The sequence below is a fragment of the Mustela putorius genome, unplaced genomic scaffold (genome assembly GCF_011764305.1).
Source record: "Mustela putorius furo isolate JIRA1106 unplaced genomic scaffold, ASM1176430v1.1 tig00003853_pilon_pilon_pilon, whole genome shotgun sequence".
Classification (NCBI taxonomy): domain Eukaryota; kingdom Metazoa; phylum Chordata; class Mammalia; order Carnivora; family Mustelidae; genus Mustela; species Mustela putorius.
Window position 1 is genome coordinate 45,347,677 of NW_025422005.1, and position 27,232 is coordinate 45,374,908.

Below are 27,232 nucleotides of genomic sequence, written 5' to 3' on the forward strand. Positions count from 1 at the left end.
AGCAACACTCAATTGATAAATTCAAATACATTAAACTTAAGAATTTCTATTCATTAGAAGACTAGGAAGAACACTGCAAAGTCAAGTTACAATGTACAAGAAGGTGTCTGCAACATATGTAACTGACAAAGAATGGTATCTAAAATACATTAAAAAAAAGCTACCGAATGACCCAGAAATTGCACTACTGGGTATTCACCCTAAAGATACAAATGTAGTGATCCGAAGGGGCACATGCACATGAATGTTTATAGCAGCAATGTCCACAACAGCCAAAATATGGAAAGAACCTAGATGTCCATCAACAGATGAATGGATAAAGAAGATGTGGTATATATATACAATGGAATACTATGCAGCCATCAAAAGAAATGAAATCTTGCCATTTGCAACAACGTGGATGAAACTAGAGGGTATTATGCTGAGCGAAATAAGTCAATTGGAGAAAGACAATTATCATATGATGTCCCTGATATGTGGAATTTGAGAGGCAGAGTGGGGTGTTGTGGGGGGTAGGGAAGGAAAAAATGAAACAAAATGGGATAGGGAGGGAGACAAACCAGAAGAGACTCTTAATCTCACAAAACAAACTGAGGGTTGCTGGGGGGAGGGGTGTGGAGAGGGAGGCTGGGGAATGGACACTGTGGCGGGTATGTGATATGGTGAGTGCTGTGAAGTGTGTAAGACTGATGATTCACAGACCTGCACCCCTGGGGTAAAGAATACATTATGTATTAATAATAATTTTTCAGAAAGTAAAAAAATCTACAAATAAATAAGAAGACCATCAGCTCAATAGGAAAATAGGAAAAAAGTGTCAATAGGCCTGCAGAAGGAAAGATATGAAAGGTGAATAAACATATTAAAAGGGGCTCAACACTAAGTAATTTATGCCTACTAAATTGATGAAAATTAAGAATTTCCTCTGTGGTAAGTATTGGTGAGAAGGTGGATCAATATTCCCCTTAGAAATGGTTAGGAAGGTTGTAAATTGGTATAACAACCTGGAAAATCAGGTTGGCCTTTTTCTTATAAATTTGCCTTCTCTACATAATTTGCATTTCCCTTCCCGTAAGTATCTCCTAGACAAATTCTTGGACATAGTCATAGAAGAGATTAGTAAGAATATTTATAGCAATAGTGTTTATAAGTGCAAAAAATTCAGAACCCTATATGAATAAAAAATGTGCACAGGAGACCTTTATTTTTAGTCATCTAGTTCAGATAGAAAGCACAGATAACAAATAGCTAGAGAGAGGTTATTGAGTTTCAGGACAGTTTCTCGATATGTTATAGTTATTTCATATTTGAGACCAGAGGTTCTGTCAGACAGTGTTTGCTATCCTCCAGGCTGCCTGGTACATAAAAGGCTATTAAATAATGGTGTGTTACATTGAAATGAGTTCCAAGCCTCTAGATTTGAAGATATGAAACAGATTGAAAAGCTCCAGTAACTTCTGAATCACCTACTAATGTTAGGTGATTCAGACTACTACTAACTGTCTACATTATATCACGGGCTGACTTTTCATCCAGTCTCTACGTCTCTGAAAAGGTGGCCCTCTGACCATATTTAACAAAGCATTGGAAAATATATGTTGCATATCAGTAGGGATGACCAATGAGGTAAAATGACTTACCTTGACTCTTTTTCACTTATGTCCACATTATCATAGATAATAGCTTCCTGAGACCTAAGTTCTGGGTTCAAGACAGGACCAAAACAGTCATTAGGTGTGGTTTATACAATCCCTCACTTTACAAATTATCCACAAAACCCAGTTATCCAGGTGTATCCCCACAACTGTTTTATCAAAATCTTATCATAGAATGCAGATAGGCTGGAAGGATCAAAGAACAAAAACAACCTCCATTTGAGAAGAAATTTAAATGAGAGGTTAAAAAACAGTAGCATGCCCTAATGTCTCAAACACAGACATACATTTATATCAATTTAATTTCCTGCAGATTTTCAGAAAATATGCGTTGCTGAAAGGATCATTTTCAGAGTAGGTTCCCATCATCCTGGAGCTGGACAAAGATATTCTACTTCTAGAATAGTAAGAGGGCTTTTCCTAATTCCTGGGAAAAAGACAGTTTAAGGAGAATATTCATGTAGATTTTTCTTCCATTATTTTTCTTTCAAACCATGGGCAACCGCACTTCTATAATAATCTTGCATAAAATTGAATTTTAGTGCATAATCACAATTAGACATTTTCAGTTTAGGATATTCACATTCCTGGAGCTCGACAGAGAATTACACAATTTTTTTAAACAGGTGGGGGTGGTGCAGAGGCTGAGGGAGAGAGAGAGAATCTTAAGCAGGTTCCATGGCCAATTGTGGAGCCCAACACAAGGTTCTATCTCACAACCCTGAGATCATGATCTGAGCTGAAATCAAGAGTCAGACATTTAACTAAGCTACCCAGTGCCCCAGAATCCATAATGTTTATTTAAGTGATTCACCACTTGAGTCTGAGAACTTCTTGTATAATTATTCATAATACATATTTGATTATTCATAAATTTAGGTGGCAGTACGATGCATACCTGTTCTTTTTTTTAATTAAAACATTATGTATTATTAGCCCCAAGGGTACAGGTCTGTAAATTGCCAGGTTTACACACTTCACAGCACTCACCATAGCACATACCCTCCCCAATGTCCGTAACCCCACCATCCTCTCCCTACCCCCCACCCCAGCAACACTCATTTGTTTTGTGAGATTAAGAGTCCCTTATGGTTTGTCTCCCTCCTGATCCCATCTTGTTTCATTTATTCTTTTCCTACCCCCCAACCCCCCACAATGCCTCTCAACTTCCTCCTATCGGGGAGATCATATGATAATTGTCTTTCTCTGATTGACTTATTTTGCTAAGCATAATAACCTCTAGTTCCATCCATGTTGTGGCAAACGGCAAGATTTCATTTCTTTTGATGGCTGCATAGTATTCCATTGTGTATATATACCACATCTTCTTTATCCATTCATCTATTGATGGACATCTAAGTTCATTCCATAGTTTGGCTATTGTGGGCATTAATGAATACCATTTAAGTTGGCTTTTTAGATTTTTATTTGGACCAAGGGAATTTTGGGAGACCTGTGATTTTACCAGGTTTATTTATATAGCCTTCATTGGTTTAGAACAGCGAACTCATATTTCTGAAATATAATATACATTTTAATTGTCTAATCAGAGAGAACTCAAAGTACCATCATGGCTAGAGCTCAAAAACAAAAACCGAGAAACAACTCAGCCCTCTTTTATTGACAGATTCAACTTACTGAACATGTATTGAGATCATACTGTATATCAGGCAATATGCTAATTTGTGCACTACAAAAACAGTAGTTTTTCATATTGAAGCAAAGAATATTCCAATGACCCATTCTTGATGCAATTAGTATGTGTACTGCAATGTGATCCTGCCCAGCTTATTATGTCTTAATTAGGGTGATTTGGCTGTCAATTCCTTCAAGAGGATATGTGGTATACTGTAAAATGCACAAACTTTGTAATCAGAGAGATTTGGGTACAAATCTCAAATCTCAAATCACTGAAGTATGGATGTGGGTCTAAGCCTCCCTGAAAAGATTATCCCTATTTTTCTGGGAATTTAAGAGGCCTGGTATACAGTAGTTATTTAAGAAACGTTACTCGTTACTCATCTTCCTCAAAGTAAGGAATAAGGTTGTGTAAAACATCTTTGATTTTTATGTATCAATTTTTCATTAAATGTAGAATGAAGGAAGAATGACTCCTCCTCTCTCCTTGCCCCTGAATATGGTAATGCTGCATAGTTTTGTACCAGCAATTAGTGAACGTCACTTACCTAAATCAGGCAGCGAAATTGAAAATGCACTGTAGATTGACAAAAGACACAAAAGGGTTACAGAAAAAAACCAGGTTCAGAGAGATTAGTTGATCCATCTCAAATAACCTATTGATGACTAGTTTTCTTGATGCAGGTGTGCCTAGGCAAAGTTGTGAAGCAAAACTTCCCTACAGCTTTGTTCTGATTAACCTTCCCCTCGATTCCAAACCACCATTTAAAAATGAGCTTATGTATCCCATAAAGGACCACCCATTATCTGCTCCCCTTTCCTAACTAGACAACCTCAGGCTCTGCCTTTGTCCATCCACAAGATCCTGTTTCTGCTTTCTAACCTCTTCAGATACCTACCAAATACAGTCATGCCTCATTTTATTGTAATTGGTTGTACCGCACTTCATACATCAACTGTGGTTTGTATAAATGGAAGGGTTATGATAACCCTACATCAAGCAAATCTATCAGCACTATTTTTCCAACAGCATTTTATTACTTTGTGTCTCTGTTATGTTTTGTTAATACTCACAATATTTTAAACATTTTCACTTTTATTATATTTGTTATGGTGATCTGTGATCAGTGATTATGACTCACTAGATTACTTTTTAATTAAGTAATATACATTTTTTTAGACATTGTTCTCACTTAATAGACCACACTATAGTGTAAATACAATTTTTCTATGAATTGGGAAATCAAAAAATCTGATTCAGTTGATTGTAACATCTGCTTTGCTATAGTGGTCTAAAACCCAACCCACAATATCTTGAGGTGCAGCTGGATATCCCCTGTAGGATAAATATGGTGAAAGAGAACTACCCTCTGCAGACACAGGACCCTGCCTTTGTATATGGTTAAGCCAAAAGAATATCTTGAGAACAGAGCTCCAAGCCAGGGAGAAATGGAAGATAGCAGATTGCTAAGTGGGAGAGGACATTTGGCCCAAGTAGACTGGTTACACAGTTAAGGAGCTGAAAGGAAGTATGGTGTGGTAGAAAAAAATTCATGTATTTTAAGCAATTAATTTAAGTTCAGCCTTACAGGTATTAAGGGGACAATGACCATGGTCCAGGCCCATGTGTTGTGTATACAAAATGATCAGACCAAGTTTCTACCCTGAAGTAGCTTAGTGTTTAATGAGGGAGACCTAAAGTAAGTTAGTACAACACTGTGATAGGAACACAATACAGGACTGTCCAAAGAAACAGCACTTTTAGGAAAAACCAGCTAACCTTTGTGCAAGCCTTGGTTTCTTCATTTCTAAAGTGCATACCAGCTCTGTCTCACGGGGTGAATATTAATATTAGAGCTGGGTGGGGTGTACCCAAGTGGATGTGCCTGGCCAAGGAGCTGAGGGTGTTCACTGGTCCTGATGTCAGTAACTGTATGACCAGACTGGGTGCTGTCAGAATAGAGGAGAAGCAGCACGTGATCTCTGGAGTTAGACAGCTGAATCCAACTCTCAGCTCTGCCACTTACCCACTTACCCTGTGCAAGTCACATAACTTTTCAAAGCCTTAATTTTTCATCTGTGAAATGCAGAGAAGAGTTTCTATCTCATGAGGTCATTGTGAAGATTGGACAGAAAACGCATGTGAAGCACTTCACCATCCTTGTCCTCAAGGCCCAGTTAGCACATATCCTTGGCTTCTCCACTCAAGGGCTCCTCGATCAACGGAGACTTTCTTAACACTGATTCAGTTGGGCCAGAGTGGATGTAGCGCCTATTTAAACCTAGAAATTCAGGCTACAAAAAATCTAGAATATTTCCTTCCTTTAGGTCATTTGTTCATTCAATAGCCGTTTATTGAGTACCTATCATGTCCCAGGCATGGTTCTTCATGTCGGAGATCTAGCAATGGACCAGACAGTCAATATCCCTGCCCTCATGGATTCCGGTAGGGTGAAGCAGACAAAACAAGGAAATTTACATTGGGTCATGTGAGGAGATAAATACAGTTGAAAAAAGTAGAGCAAGATAAGGGGCAGGAGAGCTGCAGTTGAAAGTTGGTTTGCCATTTTTCAGAAGATAGTCAGGGAAGGCTTTTCTGGTAAGGTGACTTGAGCAGAATCCTGAAGGGAGTAGGGGAGTAGTAGGGAGTAGTAGGGAGTAGCCACATGGTTATCTGAGTAAGAGTGTTCTGGGAAAGGGAAGAACAAATGCAGAGACCTTAAGGCAGAGGTGTGCTTGGTCTTTAAAAGAAAAGCAAGGAAGTCAGCGCATCTGGAGGAGAGGGAGTGAGATCAGCTTTAACAACTAACTCCCATATAAAATTTGTAGTATAGCTACGTCTGGTGGCATTTAATTCTTGACTTATTTATACCTAAATCAAGCCATTTAATGACTATCCTAATAGGCAGTGTGTATGTCTGAGACAAAGAGAGGGTAGAGAGCCTTACTCTTTTTTTGTTTTGGTTTTGGTTTTTGGTTTTGGAAGAACCTTACTCCTTTTAAATGTCACATTCCCATGGTTACAACTTCCCTCTGAAGGCAAAGTAATCAACAGGAGTTGGTGTTCAAAAGAGGAGCCCTCAATCAAAAGGCTCAGCAGAAGATAATGAAATTTCTGTCCTCCCTTGTTATAGCTACATGTTATTAAATGAAACAATTAAGGCCGAGAGGCAGATTTTGCTAAAATTTATGGGAAAAAATCTTAAGAGACCTTCTTAAAGATGAAACATCTTTTTCTGCAGGTGGTAACTTGCTTTTATAGAGGTGTGCAGGCACAGATACTTGGTTTTTTAGGAAGTTTCCAGAGAAGCTTTTGTACTGGGTTGGACTACATAATGTGGATTTCTCTTGTTACCCTGAGGCTCTCTGACTCTAAGAAAAAGGGTTTTTCAGAGTATTAATAGATGTTATAAGACATGCTCTAGATGTTAGAGAGATACACAGGAGAAACAGGAGATCCAGGTTTGGGTAGGGAGGTTCAGGGAAGGTGTCCTGGAAGGGATACTATTTGGCCATATTTTCAGGGAAGACTACAACTTTCAAGTCTAATCAAAGGAGGTTGGGGGAGGGCAGGTGTATTTAAGACCAAAGGAATGTCCTGGTGGAAGGCAAGAGGCACGCAATATGATGGTACAGTTAGATCTGTGGGGCATTTATAGGGCATGGTAGAGCATGGAAATCTGAGTGAGAGATAAAACTGCACAGGTAAGAAGGGAGTGGCCGTAAAGTATTTACTTGCCATGGGAAGGTACTGGATATTTGTCCTAAGGTTGTAAGGACTCACTGAATATTTCTAAGAAAAAGGAAATCAGATTTGCATTTAAAAATATTAGCATTCTCACCTAGATCAATTTTTTAAAGATTTATTTATTTATTTCAGAGAGTGTGTGAGTGGGTGGGGGCAGAGGGAGAGAGAATCCCTTTGGGGGACTGCATGCAGACTCCATGGCAAGTGTAGAACCCAATGTGGGCCTTGATCCCATGACCCCAAGATCATGACCTAAGCTGATACCAAGAGCTGGACACTTAACTGACTACACCATCTAGGTGCCCCTCACTTGGATCAAATTTCTAAGGGACCACAGACATCATAATTTTTTGTCAGAAGCATCTAACCTGTTAGGCCCAGAGATTGCCTTTGTGCATAGTTCTTATTGACCACTGCAGCTCTATTTTCATGGTCAGGACTATGATTTATGAACCTCATATTATTTTGGCTCTCTTGGTAGATCTAGATCAGGCAGACATTTGGACTTAAAATCATGTAACTCTGAGGTTTTATAATTGACAAGAACTTCAGGGAAGAGTAACAGTCCCATGCCAGTATACCTGATGACACTGGGGAAATTATTTTATCATCCCCTGCCTCATAAAACAGATCCATTTCTACATATTAGAGAAGTACCTCTGAGTCTCCCTTGTATGCAAGAGGAAATGTGGGCTGGATCATGATTTGCCCCCGACTGCACAATGAAAAATGGCAGAGCTGAAACTAGAATCCAGAATTCAGGCTTCCCATCTCTACTGCTAGTAAATCTGTAACCTTCTCAAATGTTGGTAATTAGATAGGGAGATCTGGGAGGGTCCTAAGACCTTGAGATACATGAACCACTTAGCTGGAAAGTTCATCTCCCCTCTATACACACGGCCTCACTCCAGAGAGGCAAATTAGAATACCAAGTGCAGACAACAAAATCCACTGGAACTTGTAGGGCTAAGAAGGCATAAAAGGATACAATTAATAATAGTTAGTGCTCCAGGAATATAAGCCAAAGGTGATAGAAAAAATTTACTGTCTAGACTTTGCTTAAGACTTTCCTTTTATTCTTGTTTACAACCACTTATTATCAATTTTTTTTTTTTCCTAAAGGGATGTGGTCCCTGTCTTATTAGTATGGTTCACTCACAAATTGGAAAGAAGGAGGCAGGTGTTAACTAGTGCCTTTGGTTTTAGTTCAGATATCCTCTGCTCTGTTTCTGAGAATAGGATATAAAACTACCAGGTTAGCACAGCTAGGCCTCCCCTGGTGGGGGGGGGGATAAGAAAGACTTTTTACCTTACGTTTTCTTTCAACTTGTTTTTCTTCATTTTAAATCTATCCTTTTCCTTCTTGAAGAATTTCCGCAGTCTTTTCAGTGCTTCTTTTCCATCTAAACTAAGAGGAATCAGAGGATATAAATAACATGGCATTTCAGAGAGTCCTGGAGATGGAAGAGGCTCATCCCAGAACACACCTCCACTCCAGGAAGAGACAGGAACATCCACGCTCTTCCTCTTTGTTTAGATACCAATATGAATTAACACATACCAGCCAGCTTTGAAGGGGATTATACTTCAGTACAAACTTTCATCTACCCCAAATGGTCTCTATTTTGAGGATACAAAGCAAGGTCTTCCTTTTAGGGAAGATGAGTTAGGGAAGCATAGTTTATAAACTATACTGGAAATATGTTTTGAAATTCCTAGCTCCTGAAATCTATGTCATTGACCTTTAATTTATTGAATGATGTCACAACAATGGTGGTATATTTACTGCCCAGTTAAGGATTAAAATTCTTCCAGATATACTCTCAGGTTTTTTAGGGGGTAGGGAGAGGGAATGATACACCCACAGCATCCCACGCAGTATGGATTCCTACTCTTCCCTTTAACCCTCATCCTTCTTGCTTTCAACCATTGCTATCTCATTTCCACAAAGTGCCCCACTAACTAAAATTGATGAATAATGCCCATTTGAACAAGTATTCCTGATAACATGGATATTAAATTAAGCCCAAATCCTAGAGACAGTCTTAATAACTTGCAAAGACACAAGTTAAGTCATAACCATTGATTTCTTCCTGGAACTGCTATGATAGAACTGAAGCAAGTTTTATTGATATTTACTTCTCCTTTCTCACTTATGTCCTAACACAATATGAAAGCCCTATACTTTGAGAGGTGGACATTTTCTCAAAAGAGGAAGCAATATAATTAAAAATTATAGCATATGACCGTATACAATCACAAGTCTCTTATTCATCACAATATAGTATTAGAATATCTTATCTTTCCTTTTGATGCAAATCCTCCCTAAGGATGATAGGGTCAAGGGAAGGGGGTTGTTTCTTGAACTCTGGTTTTCTTACACTCACAGGGAACTACCATTAGCTACAAAGCTGAGAAAGACAGAAACTCACTCTATTTTTGGGTAGTTGCTCTTTGTTTTATAGACCTCTTCATACATTTCTTCATTATTTTCTTCTGAAATTAAAAAAAATGATTTTCATTTATTATAATGACAATAGTTCAGATTCATATTTCATAAGAAATTACTGCATACCTACCAGGTGCTAGGTATGATGTCAGGCACATGTTTGTTTGTTTTTTTAATAAGCATATGGTAAGAAATAATTAAACCTCTATAACAGTATGTACAAAACGAAAATTCACATTGGCTTCCACCTGATTCCAAGTCTGATCTGTTGTAGTAAAAGAAAGTGGGTTTACTAACAGATTTTATCTTTCTACCCTCGTCCTTTGCATATTTCATATAGAACATTCAAAGTCTATTAAACATCACACGCTGTGTTGAAGGTTGGGGCAATAATGGAGAAATAGAAGGCATCTTGAATAACCTGTCCCCTAGCCCAACGCATGAGCTTAAAGCATATAGATACACTTTGAGGCTACCCGGCAATGGAGGATTTTCAAGTTTACAATGTGACTCACACATAGTGAGCCGAGGAGAGTCCCTTAACTTCTCCATGCCTTAGTTCCTTTCTAAACTGGCGTACGGGATTTCATGATCTCTGAGGTGGTTTTACCACCTAAAATTCTGACATTCTGAGGAAGACAAAAGCAACCAGAGTGGCATTTGATTATCCTCCTTTTCTATTTCTTTATCCATTCACATTCCGTAGGTAGTTTTGGTGTGTCTCAGATGTGCCTGGCATTATGCTAAGGGCTAGGAAAAGTAGCAAGCATGAAGAAAGTGACAATCCAGGAGGGAAGATAGTTATTAATGGAAGAATTGCATACATGCAAAATTATAACTGTAAAGTGCTAAGAGGGAGGGCCTAGGTACTAGGAGACCGATGAGACTGTGTACCAAGGGCAGTATTCTCTGGGGCAATAATGAAGGAGCTGGGATTAGAGGAAATATTAAGAGTCACATGGGCAAAGGGGCCCAGGGGAGGGAAGAAGGAGGAAAGCACGAGAACACCCTGTGGTGGAGCGTGGCAAGTCAGAGAAGCTAAAAGGAAGAAGGCAAGAATGGATCTCGAGGGTGAAGACTGAGTATGGTGTGAAGAGTCCTCAATGGCAAGTAGAGGCAAACCACTCAGGGCTCTAGACCATGCAAAAGTTGATCTTAAAAGTATTGGGAAACCATGATTCTGTGTTAAGTAAGCAACGTTCCTGGAATTTAAGAGAGAAAACAGATGAACATATGGGAAGGGGAAAAGAAACAAAGGAGGGAGGGAAACAACCCATAAGTGACTCTTCATGATAGAGAACAAATTGAGGGTTGATGAAGGGAAGTGGGTATGGGATGGGCTAGAAGGGTGATGGGGACTAAGGAGGGTATTTATTATGATGAGCACTGGGTGCTGGATGTAAATGATGAACCACTGAATCATACCGCTGAAATCAATATTGCATGGTATATTAGCTAACAAAATTTAAATTAAAAAAAAAAAAAAAGCATTCCTATCATCAGACCTGCACTGTGAAGCAGTCAGGAAGGAGGACATTTCCTAGTGAAGTTGATTTATTGCCACAAGAGCCCCATTATTAGCATCTTCACCTTCATGATTCTAAGTGCATTTGTTAACACATACCTTGGACCACTTCTCCTACCCAGCTTATTATCACCCTGCCCGACTGGCATTATTGAAAGTACATATAGATAAGAGACACCTTACACTAATCAGCCGCAGAAGCACTCAGCACTTCCTATTGACAGTTCCAAATGTCTTCTTATACTTACCATTATCAGAAGCAAATGAGTTAGAAAGGTCGGACTGTGGTCTGCAAGGAGAAAGAATGCAAAGACCATTAACCTGGTGTGTCGTACCTTCAGTCTCTCCACAGTCATCTCCAGTCTCACCACACTTACCCCGCTCTCCCAGGGTACTCAACGTCATCATATGTCTCCTCTGAGTTGGAGTGAGGCTTACAGGCCCCCCCATCTGGCATTTCTGTAGTGTCTTCCAAGGTCTCCACATACCCACCTGTAAAGAAAGCAGAGACAGTCCCGAAGAATAACTCATCCACGGCTACCATAAATGCATTTCCATATGCCATGGCGGTGGAGGCGAGAATAGGAAAAGCAGATTTCATACACTGAAACTGGGTTATAATCTCGGTCTGTACACTTCTTTAGCACACCGCTTCACCTTGCAGAGACTCAGTTATGGTTCTCTGAAGTTGGGACAATAATAACACCAACTATTATAGGACTGTGGCAAGGATGAATATGTATTTATGAAGAGTGACCAGTAATTTTTTAAAAATTATTTTTATTAACATATAATATATCACTTGCCCCAGAAGTACAGGTCTGTGAATCATCAGGCTTACACATTTCATAGCACTCACCGTAGACATACCCTTCCCAATGTCCATAACCCAGCCACCCTACCCCTACCCTGCTGACCAGTAAATTTTTTGGGTGGCTCTTCTCTAATCTATGACCTCAGATAGTGAGATCCTCCAGGGTACAGCCCTGGAATTTCTACCTTTTTCTACAGATTTATTTATTTATTTGAGAGAGACAGAGCACACACGCGTGCATGGGAGGAGGAGCAGAGGAGGAAGAGGGAGAAAGGATCTCAAGCAGATTCCCCACTGAGGGCAGAGTCCAATGATGTAGGGCTCTTTCCCACGACACTGAGATCATAACTTGAGTCAAAACCGAGAGTCAGATGTTCAACAGACAGAACCACCCAGGCACCTCTTCTCTCTCTTTAAATCTAGATGAACTCATCCAGTTTTGTGGCATTTTTTTTCTTCAAATTTCTTAGAGGAGTTGATTGAACATGTTAACATTTCTTATTTCTTAGTGAGGGAATTAGCCAGAAGATGGTGTGCCAGGTTGAAAAATGTACAGGAATTGTTGGCCCAAGTAGCTAGTTGCAGGTGCTGGTTTATTTTACAGAGCTGTAAACTTGTCATAACCATAAAACTGCCACACTTTTATCAACTGGCATAGGTTAATATTTTGAATATTGACTCAGAACCATTTTTGAACTATTAATCAGGAAGAAGGGATACATACATCTGAGAAATAAGCAATAAGCAAATTGCCTTGTGTCAGTTAAATGAACCAAGCAACAACGTTCTACCCCCTCATCAGAAGTCAGTTAGCAGGCAGACCCTGAACCATCTCAAGCATGTCACCTCCTTATTATCCCATAAAGTGCTCCTTTTCCTTAAGGAGTTACCAGTAAATTTCACCAGTAAATTTCTCCAGCACAAAGTAGAGATGCTAAACACCCAGGTGCTTAATTCCTAGTTCAAGACATTTTTTTTTTTCTTTTTGAATCCTTCCTTTTGGCTGCAGCATATGTAAAAGTTTATGGCATCTTTTTAAAAACACAGACAATTCCCAAATTTACATCTCTAACTTAGACATCTTTCACGAATTCTAGATACTCCATCAGCCTTCACACCACTCCCATTTGGTTGTCTAAACACATTATGCTCCAAACCAAACTGACAGTTTCTCTCTGCAAATCTGCTTTTCCTGAAGTCAATTCCATCTCAATAAAAAGTGGCAACCCGTCCTTTCAGTTGTTCGGGTCCCAAACACAGAGACATCTTTGAGTCCCTTCTCTAATTCCAAATGCTATCCTGAATCCAAACGCATCTCAAGTCTACCACGTATGTTCCTCCAGGCTCCCATCGTCTCTTTCATGTTACCGCAACGAGCTCCTAACGGGTCCCTGATTTATCCCTCCGCATTTCTTCTTTCATGACTTCAGCCAGGATGATTCTTTAAATACAATCGGATCATTCTGTTCTTGTGCTCAAAACCTCTCATTCATTCTTAAAAATCTGTCAGAGGAAATGCCAGAGTTCTTGGAATGGTCTACAGGAGCCCCCACGCTATTTGGCCCGCCCCTTGTCATGTCTCTGACCTCATCTCCTAATATACCCTGCGCCAGCTGCACGGCCTTCCTGCTCTTCTGCCCCCACATCAGGGAGGTTCCTGCCTCAGGTATTTGCATGTCTTCTCCCCTCTCCCCAGAACATTCTTATCCTAGACACACTTGGCTCTCATCTACTTGACATCTTTGGAGTCACCTGTGAACAACTTTAAACTTGCAACTGCTACTGCCTCCACTTGCTTGATGCTTTTTCCTCATGTTATATTTTCCCATAACATTTACTACCATGCCATTCCACAGACAGGGTATTTCATTATTTACAGATTTACCATCTGTCTCCTCTGATCAGATGCAACCTTCATAAGCATAGGTATATTGGTCAGTTTTGTCTACCGTTGTAACCCCAGCACCTAGAACAGGGCCAGGCACATAAAAGGCACTCCCATATTTTTTTAATACTGGATTATTTGAATGCGTACATCTTCTAACTAGAGTGTTTTGTGTATTGAGTTAATAACGTTTACTGATATATTAAATTTTACACCTGCTATCTCATTACATACTTTTTGTATGTTCTATTTTCCCCCCTCATCTTCCTTTTTCTTGTTTTCTGTTTGTTTGGAAGGAATATGTGCTATCTTTTAATAGTTATCCTAGTATTTTTCATTTTATTTATTTATTTATTTATTTATTTATTTATTTATTTATTTATTTGACAGAGAACCCAAGTAGGCAGAGAGGCAGGCAGAGAGAGAGGAAGGGAAGAAGGCTCCCTGCCAAGCAAAGAGCTCGATATCCTAGTGTGTTTTAAATTTTAATGGTAACATACAGGAAAAAGCACAAATCTTAAAGGTCAAGCTCAGTGGATTTTCCCAAATCTAACATATTCATCTAAAAACCTAACCCTGCTAGTTCCCCCGAGCCCTTTCCATGCTGTTCTAGTCCTTGTTCCTTCCCACAACGGGAGCCACCATGGTACCGCCTAATATCAGAGGTCAGTTCTGCTCGTTTTTGAACTTCATGTTAATAGAATCATTCAGAATGTTCTCTTGGTGTTGCCTACTTCTCTTCCATACTATGTGACATTCATCCGTGCTGTTGCGCATGGCTGTAATTTGTTCATTCCTGTAACGATTCCATTGTGTGAACATGCTACATTTATCCTTTCTACTTTAGATGGACATGTGGATGGTTTCCAGTTTGAGGTTATTATAAAAAGTTCTGCTGTGAACATCTTGTATATGTCTTGGTAAATTGAAGTATGCATTTCTATTGGGTATAAGAATAGGCATGGGGTTGCTAGTCATAGGATATGCATATGCTGGGCTTTAATAGATACTGCCAGACAGTTTTCCAAAGTGATTACCCCAGTTACAGTCCCAGCCATGTAGGAGAGTTCTAGTTCTTCCATAACTTCTCTAACACTTGATATTTTTAGTGGATTTTATTTTAGCCGTTTGGGTGGGCGGGTAGTGATATCACATTGTAGGTTTCATTTGCATTTCCCGGAGACTTAATGAAGGTGAACAGCTCCTCCATTATGTATTTGCCTTTTGAGTATCTTCTTGAGTGACGTATCTCTTCTTTTCCCATGTCTCTCAATTTCTTTTTCTGATTTCTACTTTATATTTTCTGGATAAAGTGATGTTTATAGAAGATTTATATATTCCATATTGGAATCCTTTGTCAAATATATGTATAAATCAAGTAACTTCTCCCACTCTGCGCCTTGCTTTTCACCCTGGTATCTTTTGATGAATATATTCTAGCTACTCTTCTAAAGCTTGCATAAATTACTATTGTTACTCACAATTAAAGACCTTAGAATGCTTTGAGTCACCTTCCCAAAGTATGTGCTATTAACGCTCAATTTTTTTTCCCCCTCTCCATAGTTTGATGTTGTTTTATTCGGTTGACACTTCTGCTATTCTTTCTTGTATCCAAAATTCTCCATCTGGGATCATCTTCTTTCTGCCTGAACTGAACACTTTAGAATCTCCATCAGAAGGTTTTATTTTGGGGCGCCTGGGTGGCTCAGTGGGTTAAGCCGCTGCCTTCGGCTCAGGTCATGATCTCAGGGTCCTGAGATCGAGTCCCGCATCGGGCTCTCTGCTCAGCAGGGAGCCTGCTTCCTTCTCTCTCTCTCTGCCTGCCTCTCAGTGTACTTGTAATTTCTCTCTGTCAAATAAATAAATAAAATCTTTAAAAAAAAAAAAAAGAAGGTTTTATTTTGTGATTAAAATCTCTTTTTATTTGTTTGAAAATACCATATTTTTTCCTCCATTCCTGACATGCATTTTTACTAGTTATACAAATCTGGGTAGACATTCAATATCTTTCAACAGCACTGTTGTATTCAAGTTACACACTCTTGTTTTTGAGAACTCAGCAATCAGCCTGCTTGTTTCTTTCTGGGTGACTGGCCTTTTCCTTTGTCTGCTTTTAAGATATTTTAAGATATTTTCTTATTCTTCAATATCCTTCCATTTCCTTAAGATATAACTAGGTGTGGAGTTCTTTTATTTATGCTGCTTGAGAACTTAAGGGCATCTGGATGTACAAATTGATATTTTTCAACAATTCTAAAAAATTATCAGGCATTATCTATTTTTTCCTCCTTTCCACTCTTTCTAGGATCCTTTCATAGAACTCTGATTTGATGTTATTTTAAGTCTTCTCCTTTTATCCTGGAGGACCCTTATCCTCTCTTTCATTCTTTCCTATCGTTTCCTCTGTGGAATATATTTTGAATAATTTCTCTAGATTTATCTTCTCATTCCTTAATTTCTTCTCCTGTATCTAATCTGATATATAATTAATTCATTTCTACATCAATTTATCAAATTATTTATCTTTTTCAAATCTGTTTATTCCCTATTCATATTTTTTAATTTTTAAAATATATTAAATATTATACTTTGTGTTTAATAATTCTAATATCTGTACTATCTTGCAGGTTGGGTCCTAGAGTCTGTTGTTCCACTGGTTTTCAGTCACTGTGACTTGTTTGCTTGTGTGTTTAATAATTTCTGTCTATGAACTGTTAATTTTTAGAAGTATATATTGTGGAATTATTTAAACCTGGGATAGAAGTTTGTTCCATCAAAGAGGATTTTGTTTGCTTCTACCAGTTGTCTGGGAGAGCTACCAAGCTGATATCACGTTAGATGGTCTTCTTTTGGACCACACACATAGTGGTGGGGATTTGAACTGCTGATGGATATGAGGATCAGCTTATGGTAATCATTCCTTTTTCTTCGCCCAGCACCAAGTTTCCTTTGATTACAAGGGTTTATGTTGTGTTAATTGTTTTCAACGAAAAGAAGTGATACTTTTATTTCATTCATCTTTCCAAGATGTCTATTTGCATAGAAGGAGTATAGAAAGACACTCTATTGTATTTTTGCTTCTCAAAACTTTCTGATTTTATGCCCACTGTCCTTGACTAGACATTTTGTGCTACTCAAACAAGTCCTGCAAAGAACTATTGACGGGCTCAGCAACTCCCTTTGTGCTTTAGCAGCATGCACAGATTACTCAGAATAATCCTTTTTGGACTATTTTCTTCATGGTATAATCTCCAAATCTATAGTGACTCCTCACAGACAGTACACAATTGCATGAAAATAGCCTTCAGCCCCATATTCAAGGCTCTCCTGTAACTCTTTAGTTCACTTCAGCTGGTCTTACTTCTGTCCCCCCCCCACCCCGCCCCGTATTCCAGATTAAGTCTACCTACTTCTCAATTTAAGGCATGGTTTTTTATTTTATGCCACCTTTATGCTTTCTCATGTGTCATTAGTATCAAAATGTCTTTTCCTCCCTTTTCCATTTATTTTTGAAAAAACTTGTGTTGTGTTCAGAACGCTTGAAATCTTTTTATAACAAATTTATAAGTACATAATATGGTATTTTTTACTATAGGCACAGTCTTATTCATTCTGTGTAGACATAATCCTGTGAGGTCCTGACTTCATACAGGAGTTCCCAATTATAAACTCACTTGGGGCAGGCCCTGGGATACAGCTCCTGTCCTCTGCACATCACACAGTCAAAACAGGAGCTCAAGAGATTCAGATCTCAGTAAAAACCCCGAGGGCAAGAGTAGCTCTGGCACTCACCTTCCAGGGTTCCTGGTTCCTGCGAGTAGATGGATGCTTTCTTTTTACATCTGTTCTATGATACTTTAAAACATTTTCTAAAAATCTATTCTTTACTTTTCTTAGTCAAGAGAATAATTCATGTTGTCAAATCTACCATAGTTTCACTGAAGCTGGATTTATTCTTTTACTCCTTTCTTTAACAAAGTTTTGTTGGGGGATCTCCAGTGTGCCAGACACTGTGCCAGGTTGCAGAAATACAGAGAAAAATACCAAATGGTCTCTGATCACATGGTACCCACCGTGTACCATGGGAGACAAACACGTACCCCATGTATTATAATGTAAGGTATGCTATACTTTTTTTTAGAGAAGGAAATAAATGAAGAGAACAAACAGTTAGTGATCACATGAAATATACAGTTTACAAACATTGACAAATAGCCCTGGAAAATAATATCAACCCCATTTGTACATGAAGCCCTGTAAGTTTTCTAAGATGATGGGCTTAGTATATAGGGTCCCAGAAATGCTTAACTGTAAAGCCTAATATGGAGTTGCGGTCACTTGGTTGCTGTTTCAGTGCCACAGAAACAGAAAGAGTGAGGAATTGTGGTCCCTGGGGAGCAGGGAAGAGGAGAATGGATGGAGGTAAGGGGGACCTCAGAAGAAGTGACTTCTCAGATAGAACTTAAAGGATGCCTAGGACATCAGCAGGTAGAGAATTCCAGACAGAGATCAGGTGAAATTACAGGGACATTTAAGCACTTAAGACAGGATATGCAGAATACAGCAGAGTATACAGGGAAGGACCTGCGAGGCAAGGATGTGGCCAATTAGCCCAGAGGCATATTTTAAGGGACCTGGAGTTCATCTTATGATCACTGCATATTTATTCTTCTTATAACTGATTAGTAACACATGAAATGTCAGTGGTCTGCCATGGTTTATTGGGCTGGAGTGGGTATCTGTTTTCTTTGTGTAACCAATACCTATTTCTCTCTGGTCTTCTACTTCTAAATCCAGTGCTCTTTCCATGACTGCACAACTGCCTCATGAGCGTAAGTTTCCTGGCACATAATAAATGTTCAATAAATATTTATAAAAGAAAGTAACATCTTAGACACCCACAACTTGTAAATCATGTGATGACGGTGAACAGAACCAGGAAGAAAGGCAACTCACAGTGGCCTAGGGAGTGCCTGGCCAGCTTCGGGTCTTGGAGGCAGGCCTTTGTCTGGGTGGCATCGCTCACAGGGCCCTGCTTCCTGGGCAGCATGCTCCTGCGGCCTCCGAGGACTTTCATCACCTGCTTTCTTCCCAGCATCCCTCCACGCGTGGCCCCCTAAACACACGCAATAGGGAGAGTGCTATAGAGCTCTGACTTACCTGCTCCATTGCCCACTTACTTGTGCTTTTCTTCCGTAATTCGTGCTTCACAGACAGCAAGGACTTATTGTGGTACTGAACGCAGTCCCCCTAGACAAAGTTTCACAAGGATGCACACCAAGTCTTTGGGTCACCTCTGAACGGCCACCGAATGCCCGGGGGAGGCAGCCCCACAGGAGGCCGCAGCATGTAACAGAGAATGTTCTTCAAATATCTTATCTCACCTCATCTCCAGGACCCCCCCCCCCCCACTGGGAAAATATCACTAGACCACATGATAAAGAGTTTTGAAAGGTTAAATAACAGGTCTCCAAATCCTCTGGTTTCCTAGCCAGTAGTCTACTAAGACAGAACTTGAGCCCTGTGCTCTTGACCACCAAGGGGGGGCTGTGTTCCATTCACCTGATAGTTCTTCTGGCCCCCTGCCATTCTGTTCCTCTGTACTTCCTTTCCCACTCCCTCTCTGCAGTGTTGGTCAGACATGAATGCTGAGTTCCGGAGATAGAGAGACACCATGGGCACGGTGGCCTACACACTGATCACGGAGACAAGACACACAAACCTTAAGGTACCACGTGGCAAGGGCCGTTTGCAGCTGTGTTGTTCTCTGAGACAGAAACGGAGGAGGGGAGGTCCGTTCTCTCGGCTGGGAGACAGGGTGGAGGAAGACTTCCAGAGCAGATCTTATTAAAGAGTACTTTAAAATGAAAGGAAGAGATGGACCAAGGAGATAAAGGGACAAATCAGCACGAGCAAACGCATGGGTATCTGGAGAAGTTAGGGTCCTCAGACGGGTGTACAGAAGCTGATGCTGAGGGAAGACTGGAAGGGACAGGTTGAAAAGACGAGTGAGAAAGATGTGACAGAATGAGGCTGAGTAATGCAGGGTCTTGTGTGCAAGGTTCAATGGGGGCCTCACTGAACCCCAGGCAGCAATCGGAGCAGATGTGCATTTCAGAAAGCTCTGGATGGATTTCCGGAATAGACACCGGAAACCAAGGGGAATTACAGCCTTTCTGGCTATTTATCAGATGGCGATAGGAGAGAGATTATCGTCCTTCCGATGGCAAGTGGACAGGAGCACTGACTATGACAATATATCTGAAAGCAGTCGGAAGAAGCCGAAGTACTTAACAGTTATAAAGTATGGGCTTTCCTGAGCTCTTGATGTGGTCTGGACAAACTAAAAGGAGGGGCATTTTTTCAAGTCACACAGCCAAGAATCAATTTTTTAATGGGGAAAAATGACAAAGTAATAAGTCAGAGTTTCACATAAATGCAGTGACTGCCTTCCTTCACTGTGGCCCCTAATAAGGCTGTGTGTGGGTTCCCCTTGTCCTGTCCTTGGGAATGCTTCCTAGGGTCAGTTTGAATTTGTATCTACTGATGTTCCATTTACACCTGACCCCAAACAGCACTGCCCAGCTACGCCACGCACTATTTTTACCTAACATAATCCAAATCACCTACAACAATTTCCAAAACTCAAATCCACATCAAAGAGCAGGAATATGTCCCTTTGGTTGCAGCCTGGCTCTTGTCAAATGGCCAGCACTGATAAAGAACATATCCCTGCTTTTCTCTTTCATGGTTAATGTCCATAACTGTGACTTCCCCTTTATCTTTCTCATGGTCCTGATAACCCCTTTCTGATCTCTGGCCCCATCACCCACTTATGGCCTTGTCTGCTCTCTGGCTTCAGGATGCAATGCCCCTTCCCTAACTCCGGCCTGCCCACCAGTTCAGGCCCACAAACACCACCAAGCTGCTTGATTTTCCCAAGCCCTGCAGCTGGGACTGGAGCAATCTGATATTCTACGATAGGCACAACTCAAACAGGTTTTCAGAATGTTGTGAGCATTACTAGCAGCACTGGTGATATCGATAATTTAAGCCTCTGACCACTCTAGTTGTTCTGAGGGGGACAATGTCAATTGATTGGATAGGAGTATACACATGAATCTAGTATTTACTAATAAGTAATAATTAAGAATACCTTACATTTTTATGGTATCTCATGGTCTACAAAGCACTTTCACATACATTATCTTATCCACATAAACCAGACAGAATCAGGGTGGGACTGCGGATGGTAATTGAGTAGGGATGATTTGTTCTTCTATTACAGATGAAATGACTGAGCTCAGAGGTAAGTTGTTCTTCTAAGTAGGGCCCTCAAGCACACACCTTAAGGAGGCCCTCCTTCTGGGGCTGTTCAATTGCAGGGTACAACACCCAAATGAGTGTCTATGTTTTGTCCTCTGGATGCCTTGCTGAACTCATACTAGACCCAGCCCCACCCCTAAGGCCTGCTTCATGGCTAAAAAGTAGACACCTGAGGCTAGAGCTCAGTGTTACTGTCAAGTTCATTTCTTTGAGAAAACACCCAACACCCCAGGGTCTTCTGATGCTCTCTGTAGAGAGCTGCTGTCTCAGGCTCTAAAAAGTCACTCCATGAACTACTCCCATGATACCCCTGGACTTTTACTGTTTGGCCCTGAACCCTAGAACACTGATACCTTGAAAAGATGACTTGAAGGTAAATCTTTTTGTGGTTTTTGAGGTTCCAATTCACATGGCTCTTTTTCCTTCTCCTTTTTATCTTCATCTTCATCTTCATATTTAGGGCTTAGATGTGAAGAGATAACAAGGGAAAAGTGAGGTTTAGAGTGTTTAGATCATAGTGTACTACCCAATCCTAAAAGAAAGGAATGGAAAAAGTGAATGTAAACAGCTGAATAGTTCCTCTTCTCTCCCTACCTTCTTCTAAGATGAGGATCAGGTCACCCATTAGATCATTTCACTGAGTTTCTACCCTCTCCAATCAATGCCAGAAGGAATCCCTGCTTAAAATCTCCTAGCAACTCCCCATTGCCTGTAGGCTAAAATATAAACCCATCGTGATGTGGTTGCAATCTTTCTTTCCAACCCCACCTCCCTCTACTCCTTCCCTCAACTTTTGCTCTAGACTCACATTCCCCAAACCAACCATCCTTGTTTGAGCAACTCTCCCTTTTTAGTTGCCATTTCCCTTGACAGACATGCCTTCTGCATCTTGCTGGCGAACATCAAACCCTTCTCAATTTGTCTGAATCATCTTACTTCTGAGAGTCCTTCCCTGATTCTCCCAGTCATACCTTCTTATCTGCTGCCCCAACACTTTGTCCTTCTATTTGTATTATAAAACACTGTTTATGGATCAGCCTCCAGTTCTTCCAATTGCCTTGTAAACGAACAATCAACTTATAAAGCGGCAGAGCTCCAATATTTCTGTATGTATTCCTAGCACCAATGCTGTGTGATCTAGAGTAGCAACAGCATGGGGCCTGGCAGGTACTCAGACAGTCTTCCCTAAGGAAATGAAGGACCACCACGCACCACAGCTGCATTGGACAGAGTATGAGAGAGAGGCAAGGTGGACAGTGTCAGGAGAAACCTGAGGTCCGAGGAGAGAATGAATGCGGAGGAGTCATCAACTCCGAGATGAGGACTTCTGTTCTGGCACAGTGAACTAGACTTACAACCACATTCATACGGAAGGCAGAAAAAGAGGAGCCCTCAAAGAAACTCAGAAGAGGAGGTCAACAAGAGAGGAAAAGCACCAGAGACAGTACTGTTCTGAAAGACAATGGAAAGAATTGTCAGGAGTTTCATTCATTCACGTAATTACTGAGCACCGTGCCCACCAGTAAGGCCATCTGCCAGTTCCATGATGATCAGGGGCGGTGGGGGAGGGCTGGCTTCTTCTTCTTTTTTTTTTTTTTCTTAAAGATTTTATTTATTTGACAGAGGGAGAGAGATCACAAGCAGGCAGAGCAGCAGGCAGAGAGAGAAGGGGAAGCAGGCTCCCCGCTGAGCAGAGCCCAATGAGGGACTCGATCCCAGGACCCTGAGATCATGACCCTGGCCAAAGGCAGAGACTTAACCCACTGCACCACCCAGGCACCCTAGGAGGGCTGGCTTCTAATCTCCACTATATATCCCTCTTTCTGCGAGTCCATGGTTAACCTTTAAAAAAAAAATCATATTTTCTTATTCATAAATGAAAGGTCACAATGCCAATGTCCATGGTTGCCAGGAGAATGAAATGTGAGAAAAATGTTGAAAGCTCAGCATTGTTCAGAGTACATAATGGACCTGCAATAATTGTTGGGATCCTTGTCTTCATGGAAGCATTTGCTGTGTTAGAATTACCCAGTTCTTATTCCCCATTGCACATTGTTGGTATTTCTCCTAAAACATAAATCCTTGTTGATGTACATGCCCTTGGTAATCCATCTTATCTTGTCAGGTCTTATCCAGTAACTTATAACTGGATCTCTATAAGTAATTATCAAATTAAATTCAATATGGTGACTTCTAGGAATACTATGAGGCGATGGAGTACGTTATCTCTGCTTTGAAACTCTTTGTGGCTCCCCCTGACCTAGAATATAAAGTCTAAATCTGTGCTCTCCACCTGCGGCCACTGTCCATGTATGGATATTGTGCATTTGAAATGTATCCGGTCTAGACTAAGCTATAAGTATAACATATATTTGGATCTTGAAGAATTAGAGAAAAAAGACTATAAAATACCTCAGTAATAGTTATTATATTGATTACATGTCAAAATGACAATATTTTGGGGCGCCTGGGTGGCTCAGTGGGTTAAGCCGCTTCCTTCGGCTCAGGTCATGATCTCAGGGTCCTGGGATCAAGTCCCACATCGGGCTTTCTGCTCAGCGGGGAGCCTGCTTCCCTCTCTCTCTCTCTCTCTGCCTGCCTCTCTGTCTACTTGTGATTTCTCTCTGTCAAATAAATAAATAAAATCTTTAAAAAAAAAATGACAATATTTTGGATACACTGGGATTAATAAAACACATAATTAATTTCACCTGTTTCTTTTCACATTTTAAAATTTAATTTAATGTTATGTTAGTCACCATACAGTATGTCATTAGTTTTTGATGTAGTGTTCCACGATTCACTGTTTGCATATAAACCCCAGTGCTCCATGCAATCCATGCCCTCCTTAATACCCACCACCAGGTTCACCCATCCTCCACCCTCTTCCCCTCCAAAACCCTCAATTTCTTTCTTGGAGTCTACAGCCTCTCCTGGTTCATCTCCCTCTTTGATTCCCCCTCATTTTTCTCTTCCTTATCCTAATGCCCTGCATGCTTTTCCTTGTGTTCCACAAATAAGTGAAGCCATCTGATAACTGACTTTCTTTGCTTGACTTATTTCATTTAGCATAATCTCCTCCAGTCCTGTCCAAGTTGATGCAAAAGCTGGGTTTCCTTTTTACTTTTTAACATTTGGCTACTAGAAAAATTTTAAATGACATCTGTGCTTTACCTTACAGTTCCATTGGACGGAGCTGGTCTCATTGTAAATTAGGGGGTGCAGGCCCTCCTGGACCCAGCTCTGCATACTCCCTGTGGCTTTGTTCCTTCTGCTTCCACACTGCACTTCATGCTCATGCATGATCCCTGTTTGGGGAGTCCTTGACCGACCTCATGTCTTTGCTCAAACTTTTCTTTATGCCTGGAACAATCATTACAACAACTCCTATAGGTCTTTTAAAGATTGAATTCAGCTGTCAACTCTTCAAGACAGTATGCCTGGAGCCTCATCTCTGTGTTCCTACAACTACTTATCACTGATTATATTGTAACTTCCTACTAAGATGATCATTTCCCCCCGCTCCAAATAGCCCCTTTCCCCCATCCATTCTAGCCTCCTTGCCCATCTGGAACCAAGGGCAGAGAATATACTCCATTCATTTTTGTATCTTAGAATCTAGCAGCATCTGAGAGAGTAAAATCTCAATAAACGCTGAATTAACCATGTGACATGTACCTTTCAAGCGCCCAGCACCACACTAGATGCTAGAGGGCAGATACAGGGCGGGGTGGGGGGCATGAATCGAGGCAGACCAGAACTCAAGGACAAACATGAAACATGGTTTCCCTCATGATCCACTGCTTAAGTGTTTAACCTCAGCCAGGGAATTCTGATACTTGCCTCTCTAGACTTCACCAACCATGTTTCCTCTAATGCATTAAAAGTAACTCCAGGAGAAGAATGATAGACACAGACTCTGAAGAGGGGGGTCAGAGCACAGCCTTGCCAAGGCCCTGCTTTGGACCCAGAAGTATGAGAGGTGTCAGGAACACCAAGAACGAGAAACACGGGCCCTTCTCAGAAGGAACTCACACACAAGAAGCAGGGAAGGGAAGGAGAGTCAGGATAAACTGGCACGTTAGCAAACAAATGACATGCAGTGAGGTTAGTGCAAACTTGTGTACCTTGGTGGGGGTGGGTGGGAGGGTCTGGCTACTTTTCTTTGAAGGAGGGGAATTAGGAAGGCTTCTTACAGGTGGGAATGTTTGATGCTCATTAAATATTTACTGGTTCATTAAGTTGGAATGAATTAATGAATTAAGGCAGCAAAGGCACAGAGATTTAAAACAGCATGGTGCATTTTGGAAACTAAGTCCTTTGGCAGTCACATGATGGTTATATACCTATTCGACTGTGTGATTCCCACAGGCCAGGAGCCCCTGAGGGTAGCAGCCAGGTTGCCATCACTGCTGCTCCCCCAGTGGTTAGCAAGTGGCTGGCCCATGCTGGAGACTCAGTAAGTGTTTACCAATGAGGGTGGTGTGGCCTAGAACAAGGCAGGAGGGAAAGGCCAGGCAGGACCCTTGAGTACCTTTCTCTGTACCAGGCACCTCACTAGGCACTGGGGAAGCTGGACCAGCTCAGTGTCTGCAAGCATAGCTGACCCATCTAAGAAAACTGGTTCAGTCAACAAAGGTTGGACTAACACTTTAACATTTGAAGATAAAACTCACCTAAGTTCTTGATGGAGACCATTCTTCCTAGGCTGCAAGTAAAGAGGGAAATGGTCATTTTCATAAATCAATCCAAACCATGCCTTTGATGTGTGATTACAGATCATTAGAGACTTGACCAGAAGACCAGACAGGTGAGGTCTCAGGATGGAGCAAAGGTAGACACGGACAACAGAAACTTCCAGAAACCCTGGCCGGTGGAACTGAAGGTCAGTTTAAAAGGAAAAGCAGCATGCCAGAGGGAATGTATAATCTAACTTAGAAGTATAAATTGTTTTCTGCATGCTGTTCCAGGAACATGTTTGCAGAATAAAGCTTTCCATCATTTGGGGAAATACATACTTGGGCTATCAGAGCAATGTTTCAGTGGGCAGAGTCAGTAACACAAATGTGTAAGTCATGCTGGGAATTCTCCCTGGCTGGTCACACACCCCCTGATCCCAAATTTACTCCCAGACAATCTAGATTTGGTTCTGTTAAGATTATGTCCCAGTGACCACAACGTAACTCTTTGATTCAGTCATCACATAGATCTGACTCATTATTTTGAATCTAGACAACAACGTTGAAGAAAACAGAAAATAGCTAAGCCTTGAACATGCTGTGACCAAGACCAGCCTAAAAGCTCATTTGCCCTCCTTTGAGGAGGGCCCCGCAGGCCTTCACTCAGGGACGATTAGTTCTTATCTCCCGTATAATTCTAACAACATGGATGGTAGAGTGACAGGTCAGATGGACCCTTGCTACATTACTGACAGGTTGCCGAACCTCTCTAAGCCTCCAGTCCTCACCTATAAGAGGCAAGTTGTGATACTAGCTCACCGGGAAACATGGAGGATGAAGTGCCCCACCTTTGCACAAGTGCCTGAAATGCAACAAGATCTTGGTACAGAATTACCCATGTGAAAGACTCCCTGCTCAACACAAAGATATTGATAGAGAAGTCGAAACTGTCAGAGAACAGGAAATAATGACAGCAGACAGACTTGGTTTGGTGGAAAGACAGCTAACTCTGAACACCTGAGAAAGACCTAACATCATCTTTCTTTTTTTTTTTTTTTTTTTTTTTTTTAAGATTTAGCACAAGTAGGCAGAGAGGCAGGCAGAGGGAGAGGGAGAAGCAGGCTCCCGCTGAGCAGAGAGCCCGATGTGGGGCTCGATCCCAGGACCCTGAGATTATGACCTGAGCGGAAGGCAGACACTTAACTGAATGAACCCCCCAGGCACCCTAAGGAACTAGGAGCATCTTATAAAGAAGAGCTTGAACTGTAGCCGTTCAATCCCTTATGTTACAGAGGATTCCATGTCATGAAGACAGAGTAAGATCAGATTCCACCTGTCGAGACAAGAACACGGAGATGAACGCAATACATGTCTGAAAGTTAAGATTTAAAATTTAAAAATATATTTTAAAATTTTAAAGGAGTCTACTGGAGATTCTCTCTCTTTTTCTCCCTCTTCCTTCCCCCCCGCCATCTCTCTCTCTCTCTCAAATAAATAAATGTTTTTAAAACAT

At 40.9% G+C, this 27,232-nt stretch overlaps 1 protein-coding gene across 1 annotated transcript in view; it reads right to left on the reverse strand.

Annotated features, from left to right (window-relative positions):
* The window catches only part of FYB2 (FYN binding protein 2), a 120,161-nt gene that overhangs the window by 16,594 nt on the left and 76,335 nt on the right, over nt 1-27,232 (reverse strand). Inside the window, exons 7-15 of the mRNA XM_045064593.1 lie at nt 25,717-25,748; nt 21,394-21,502; nt 18,671-18,830; nt 11,393-11,507; nt 11,264-11,304; nt 9,474-9,537; nt 8,351-8,449; nt 3,842-3,870; nt 1,641-1,701 (exon numbers count right to left, since the gene is read on the reverse strand). Coding sequence (XP_044920528.1) covers nt 1,641-1,701; nt 3,842-3,870; nt 8,351-8,449; nt 9,474-9,537; nt 11,264-11,304; nt 11,393-11,507; nt 18,671-18,830; nt 21,394-21,502; nt 25,717-25,748 — 710 coding nt within the window. The remainder of the gene's footprint in view (nt 1-1,640; nt 1,702-3,841; nt 3,871-8,350; nt 8,450-9,473; nt 9,538-11,263; nt 11,305-11,392; nt 11,508-18,670; nt 18,831-21,393; nt 21,503-25,716; nt 25,749-27,232) is intronic.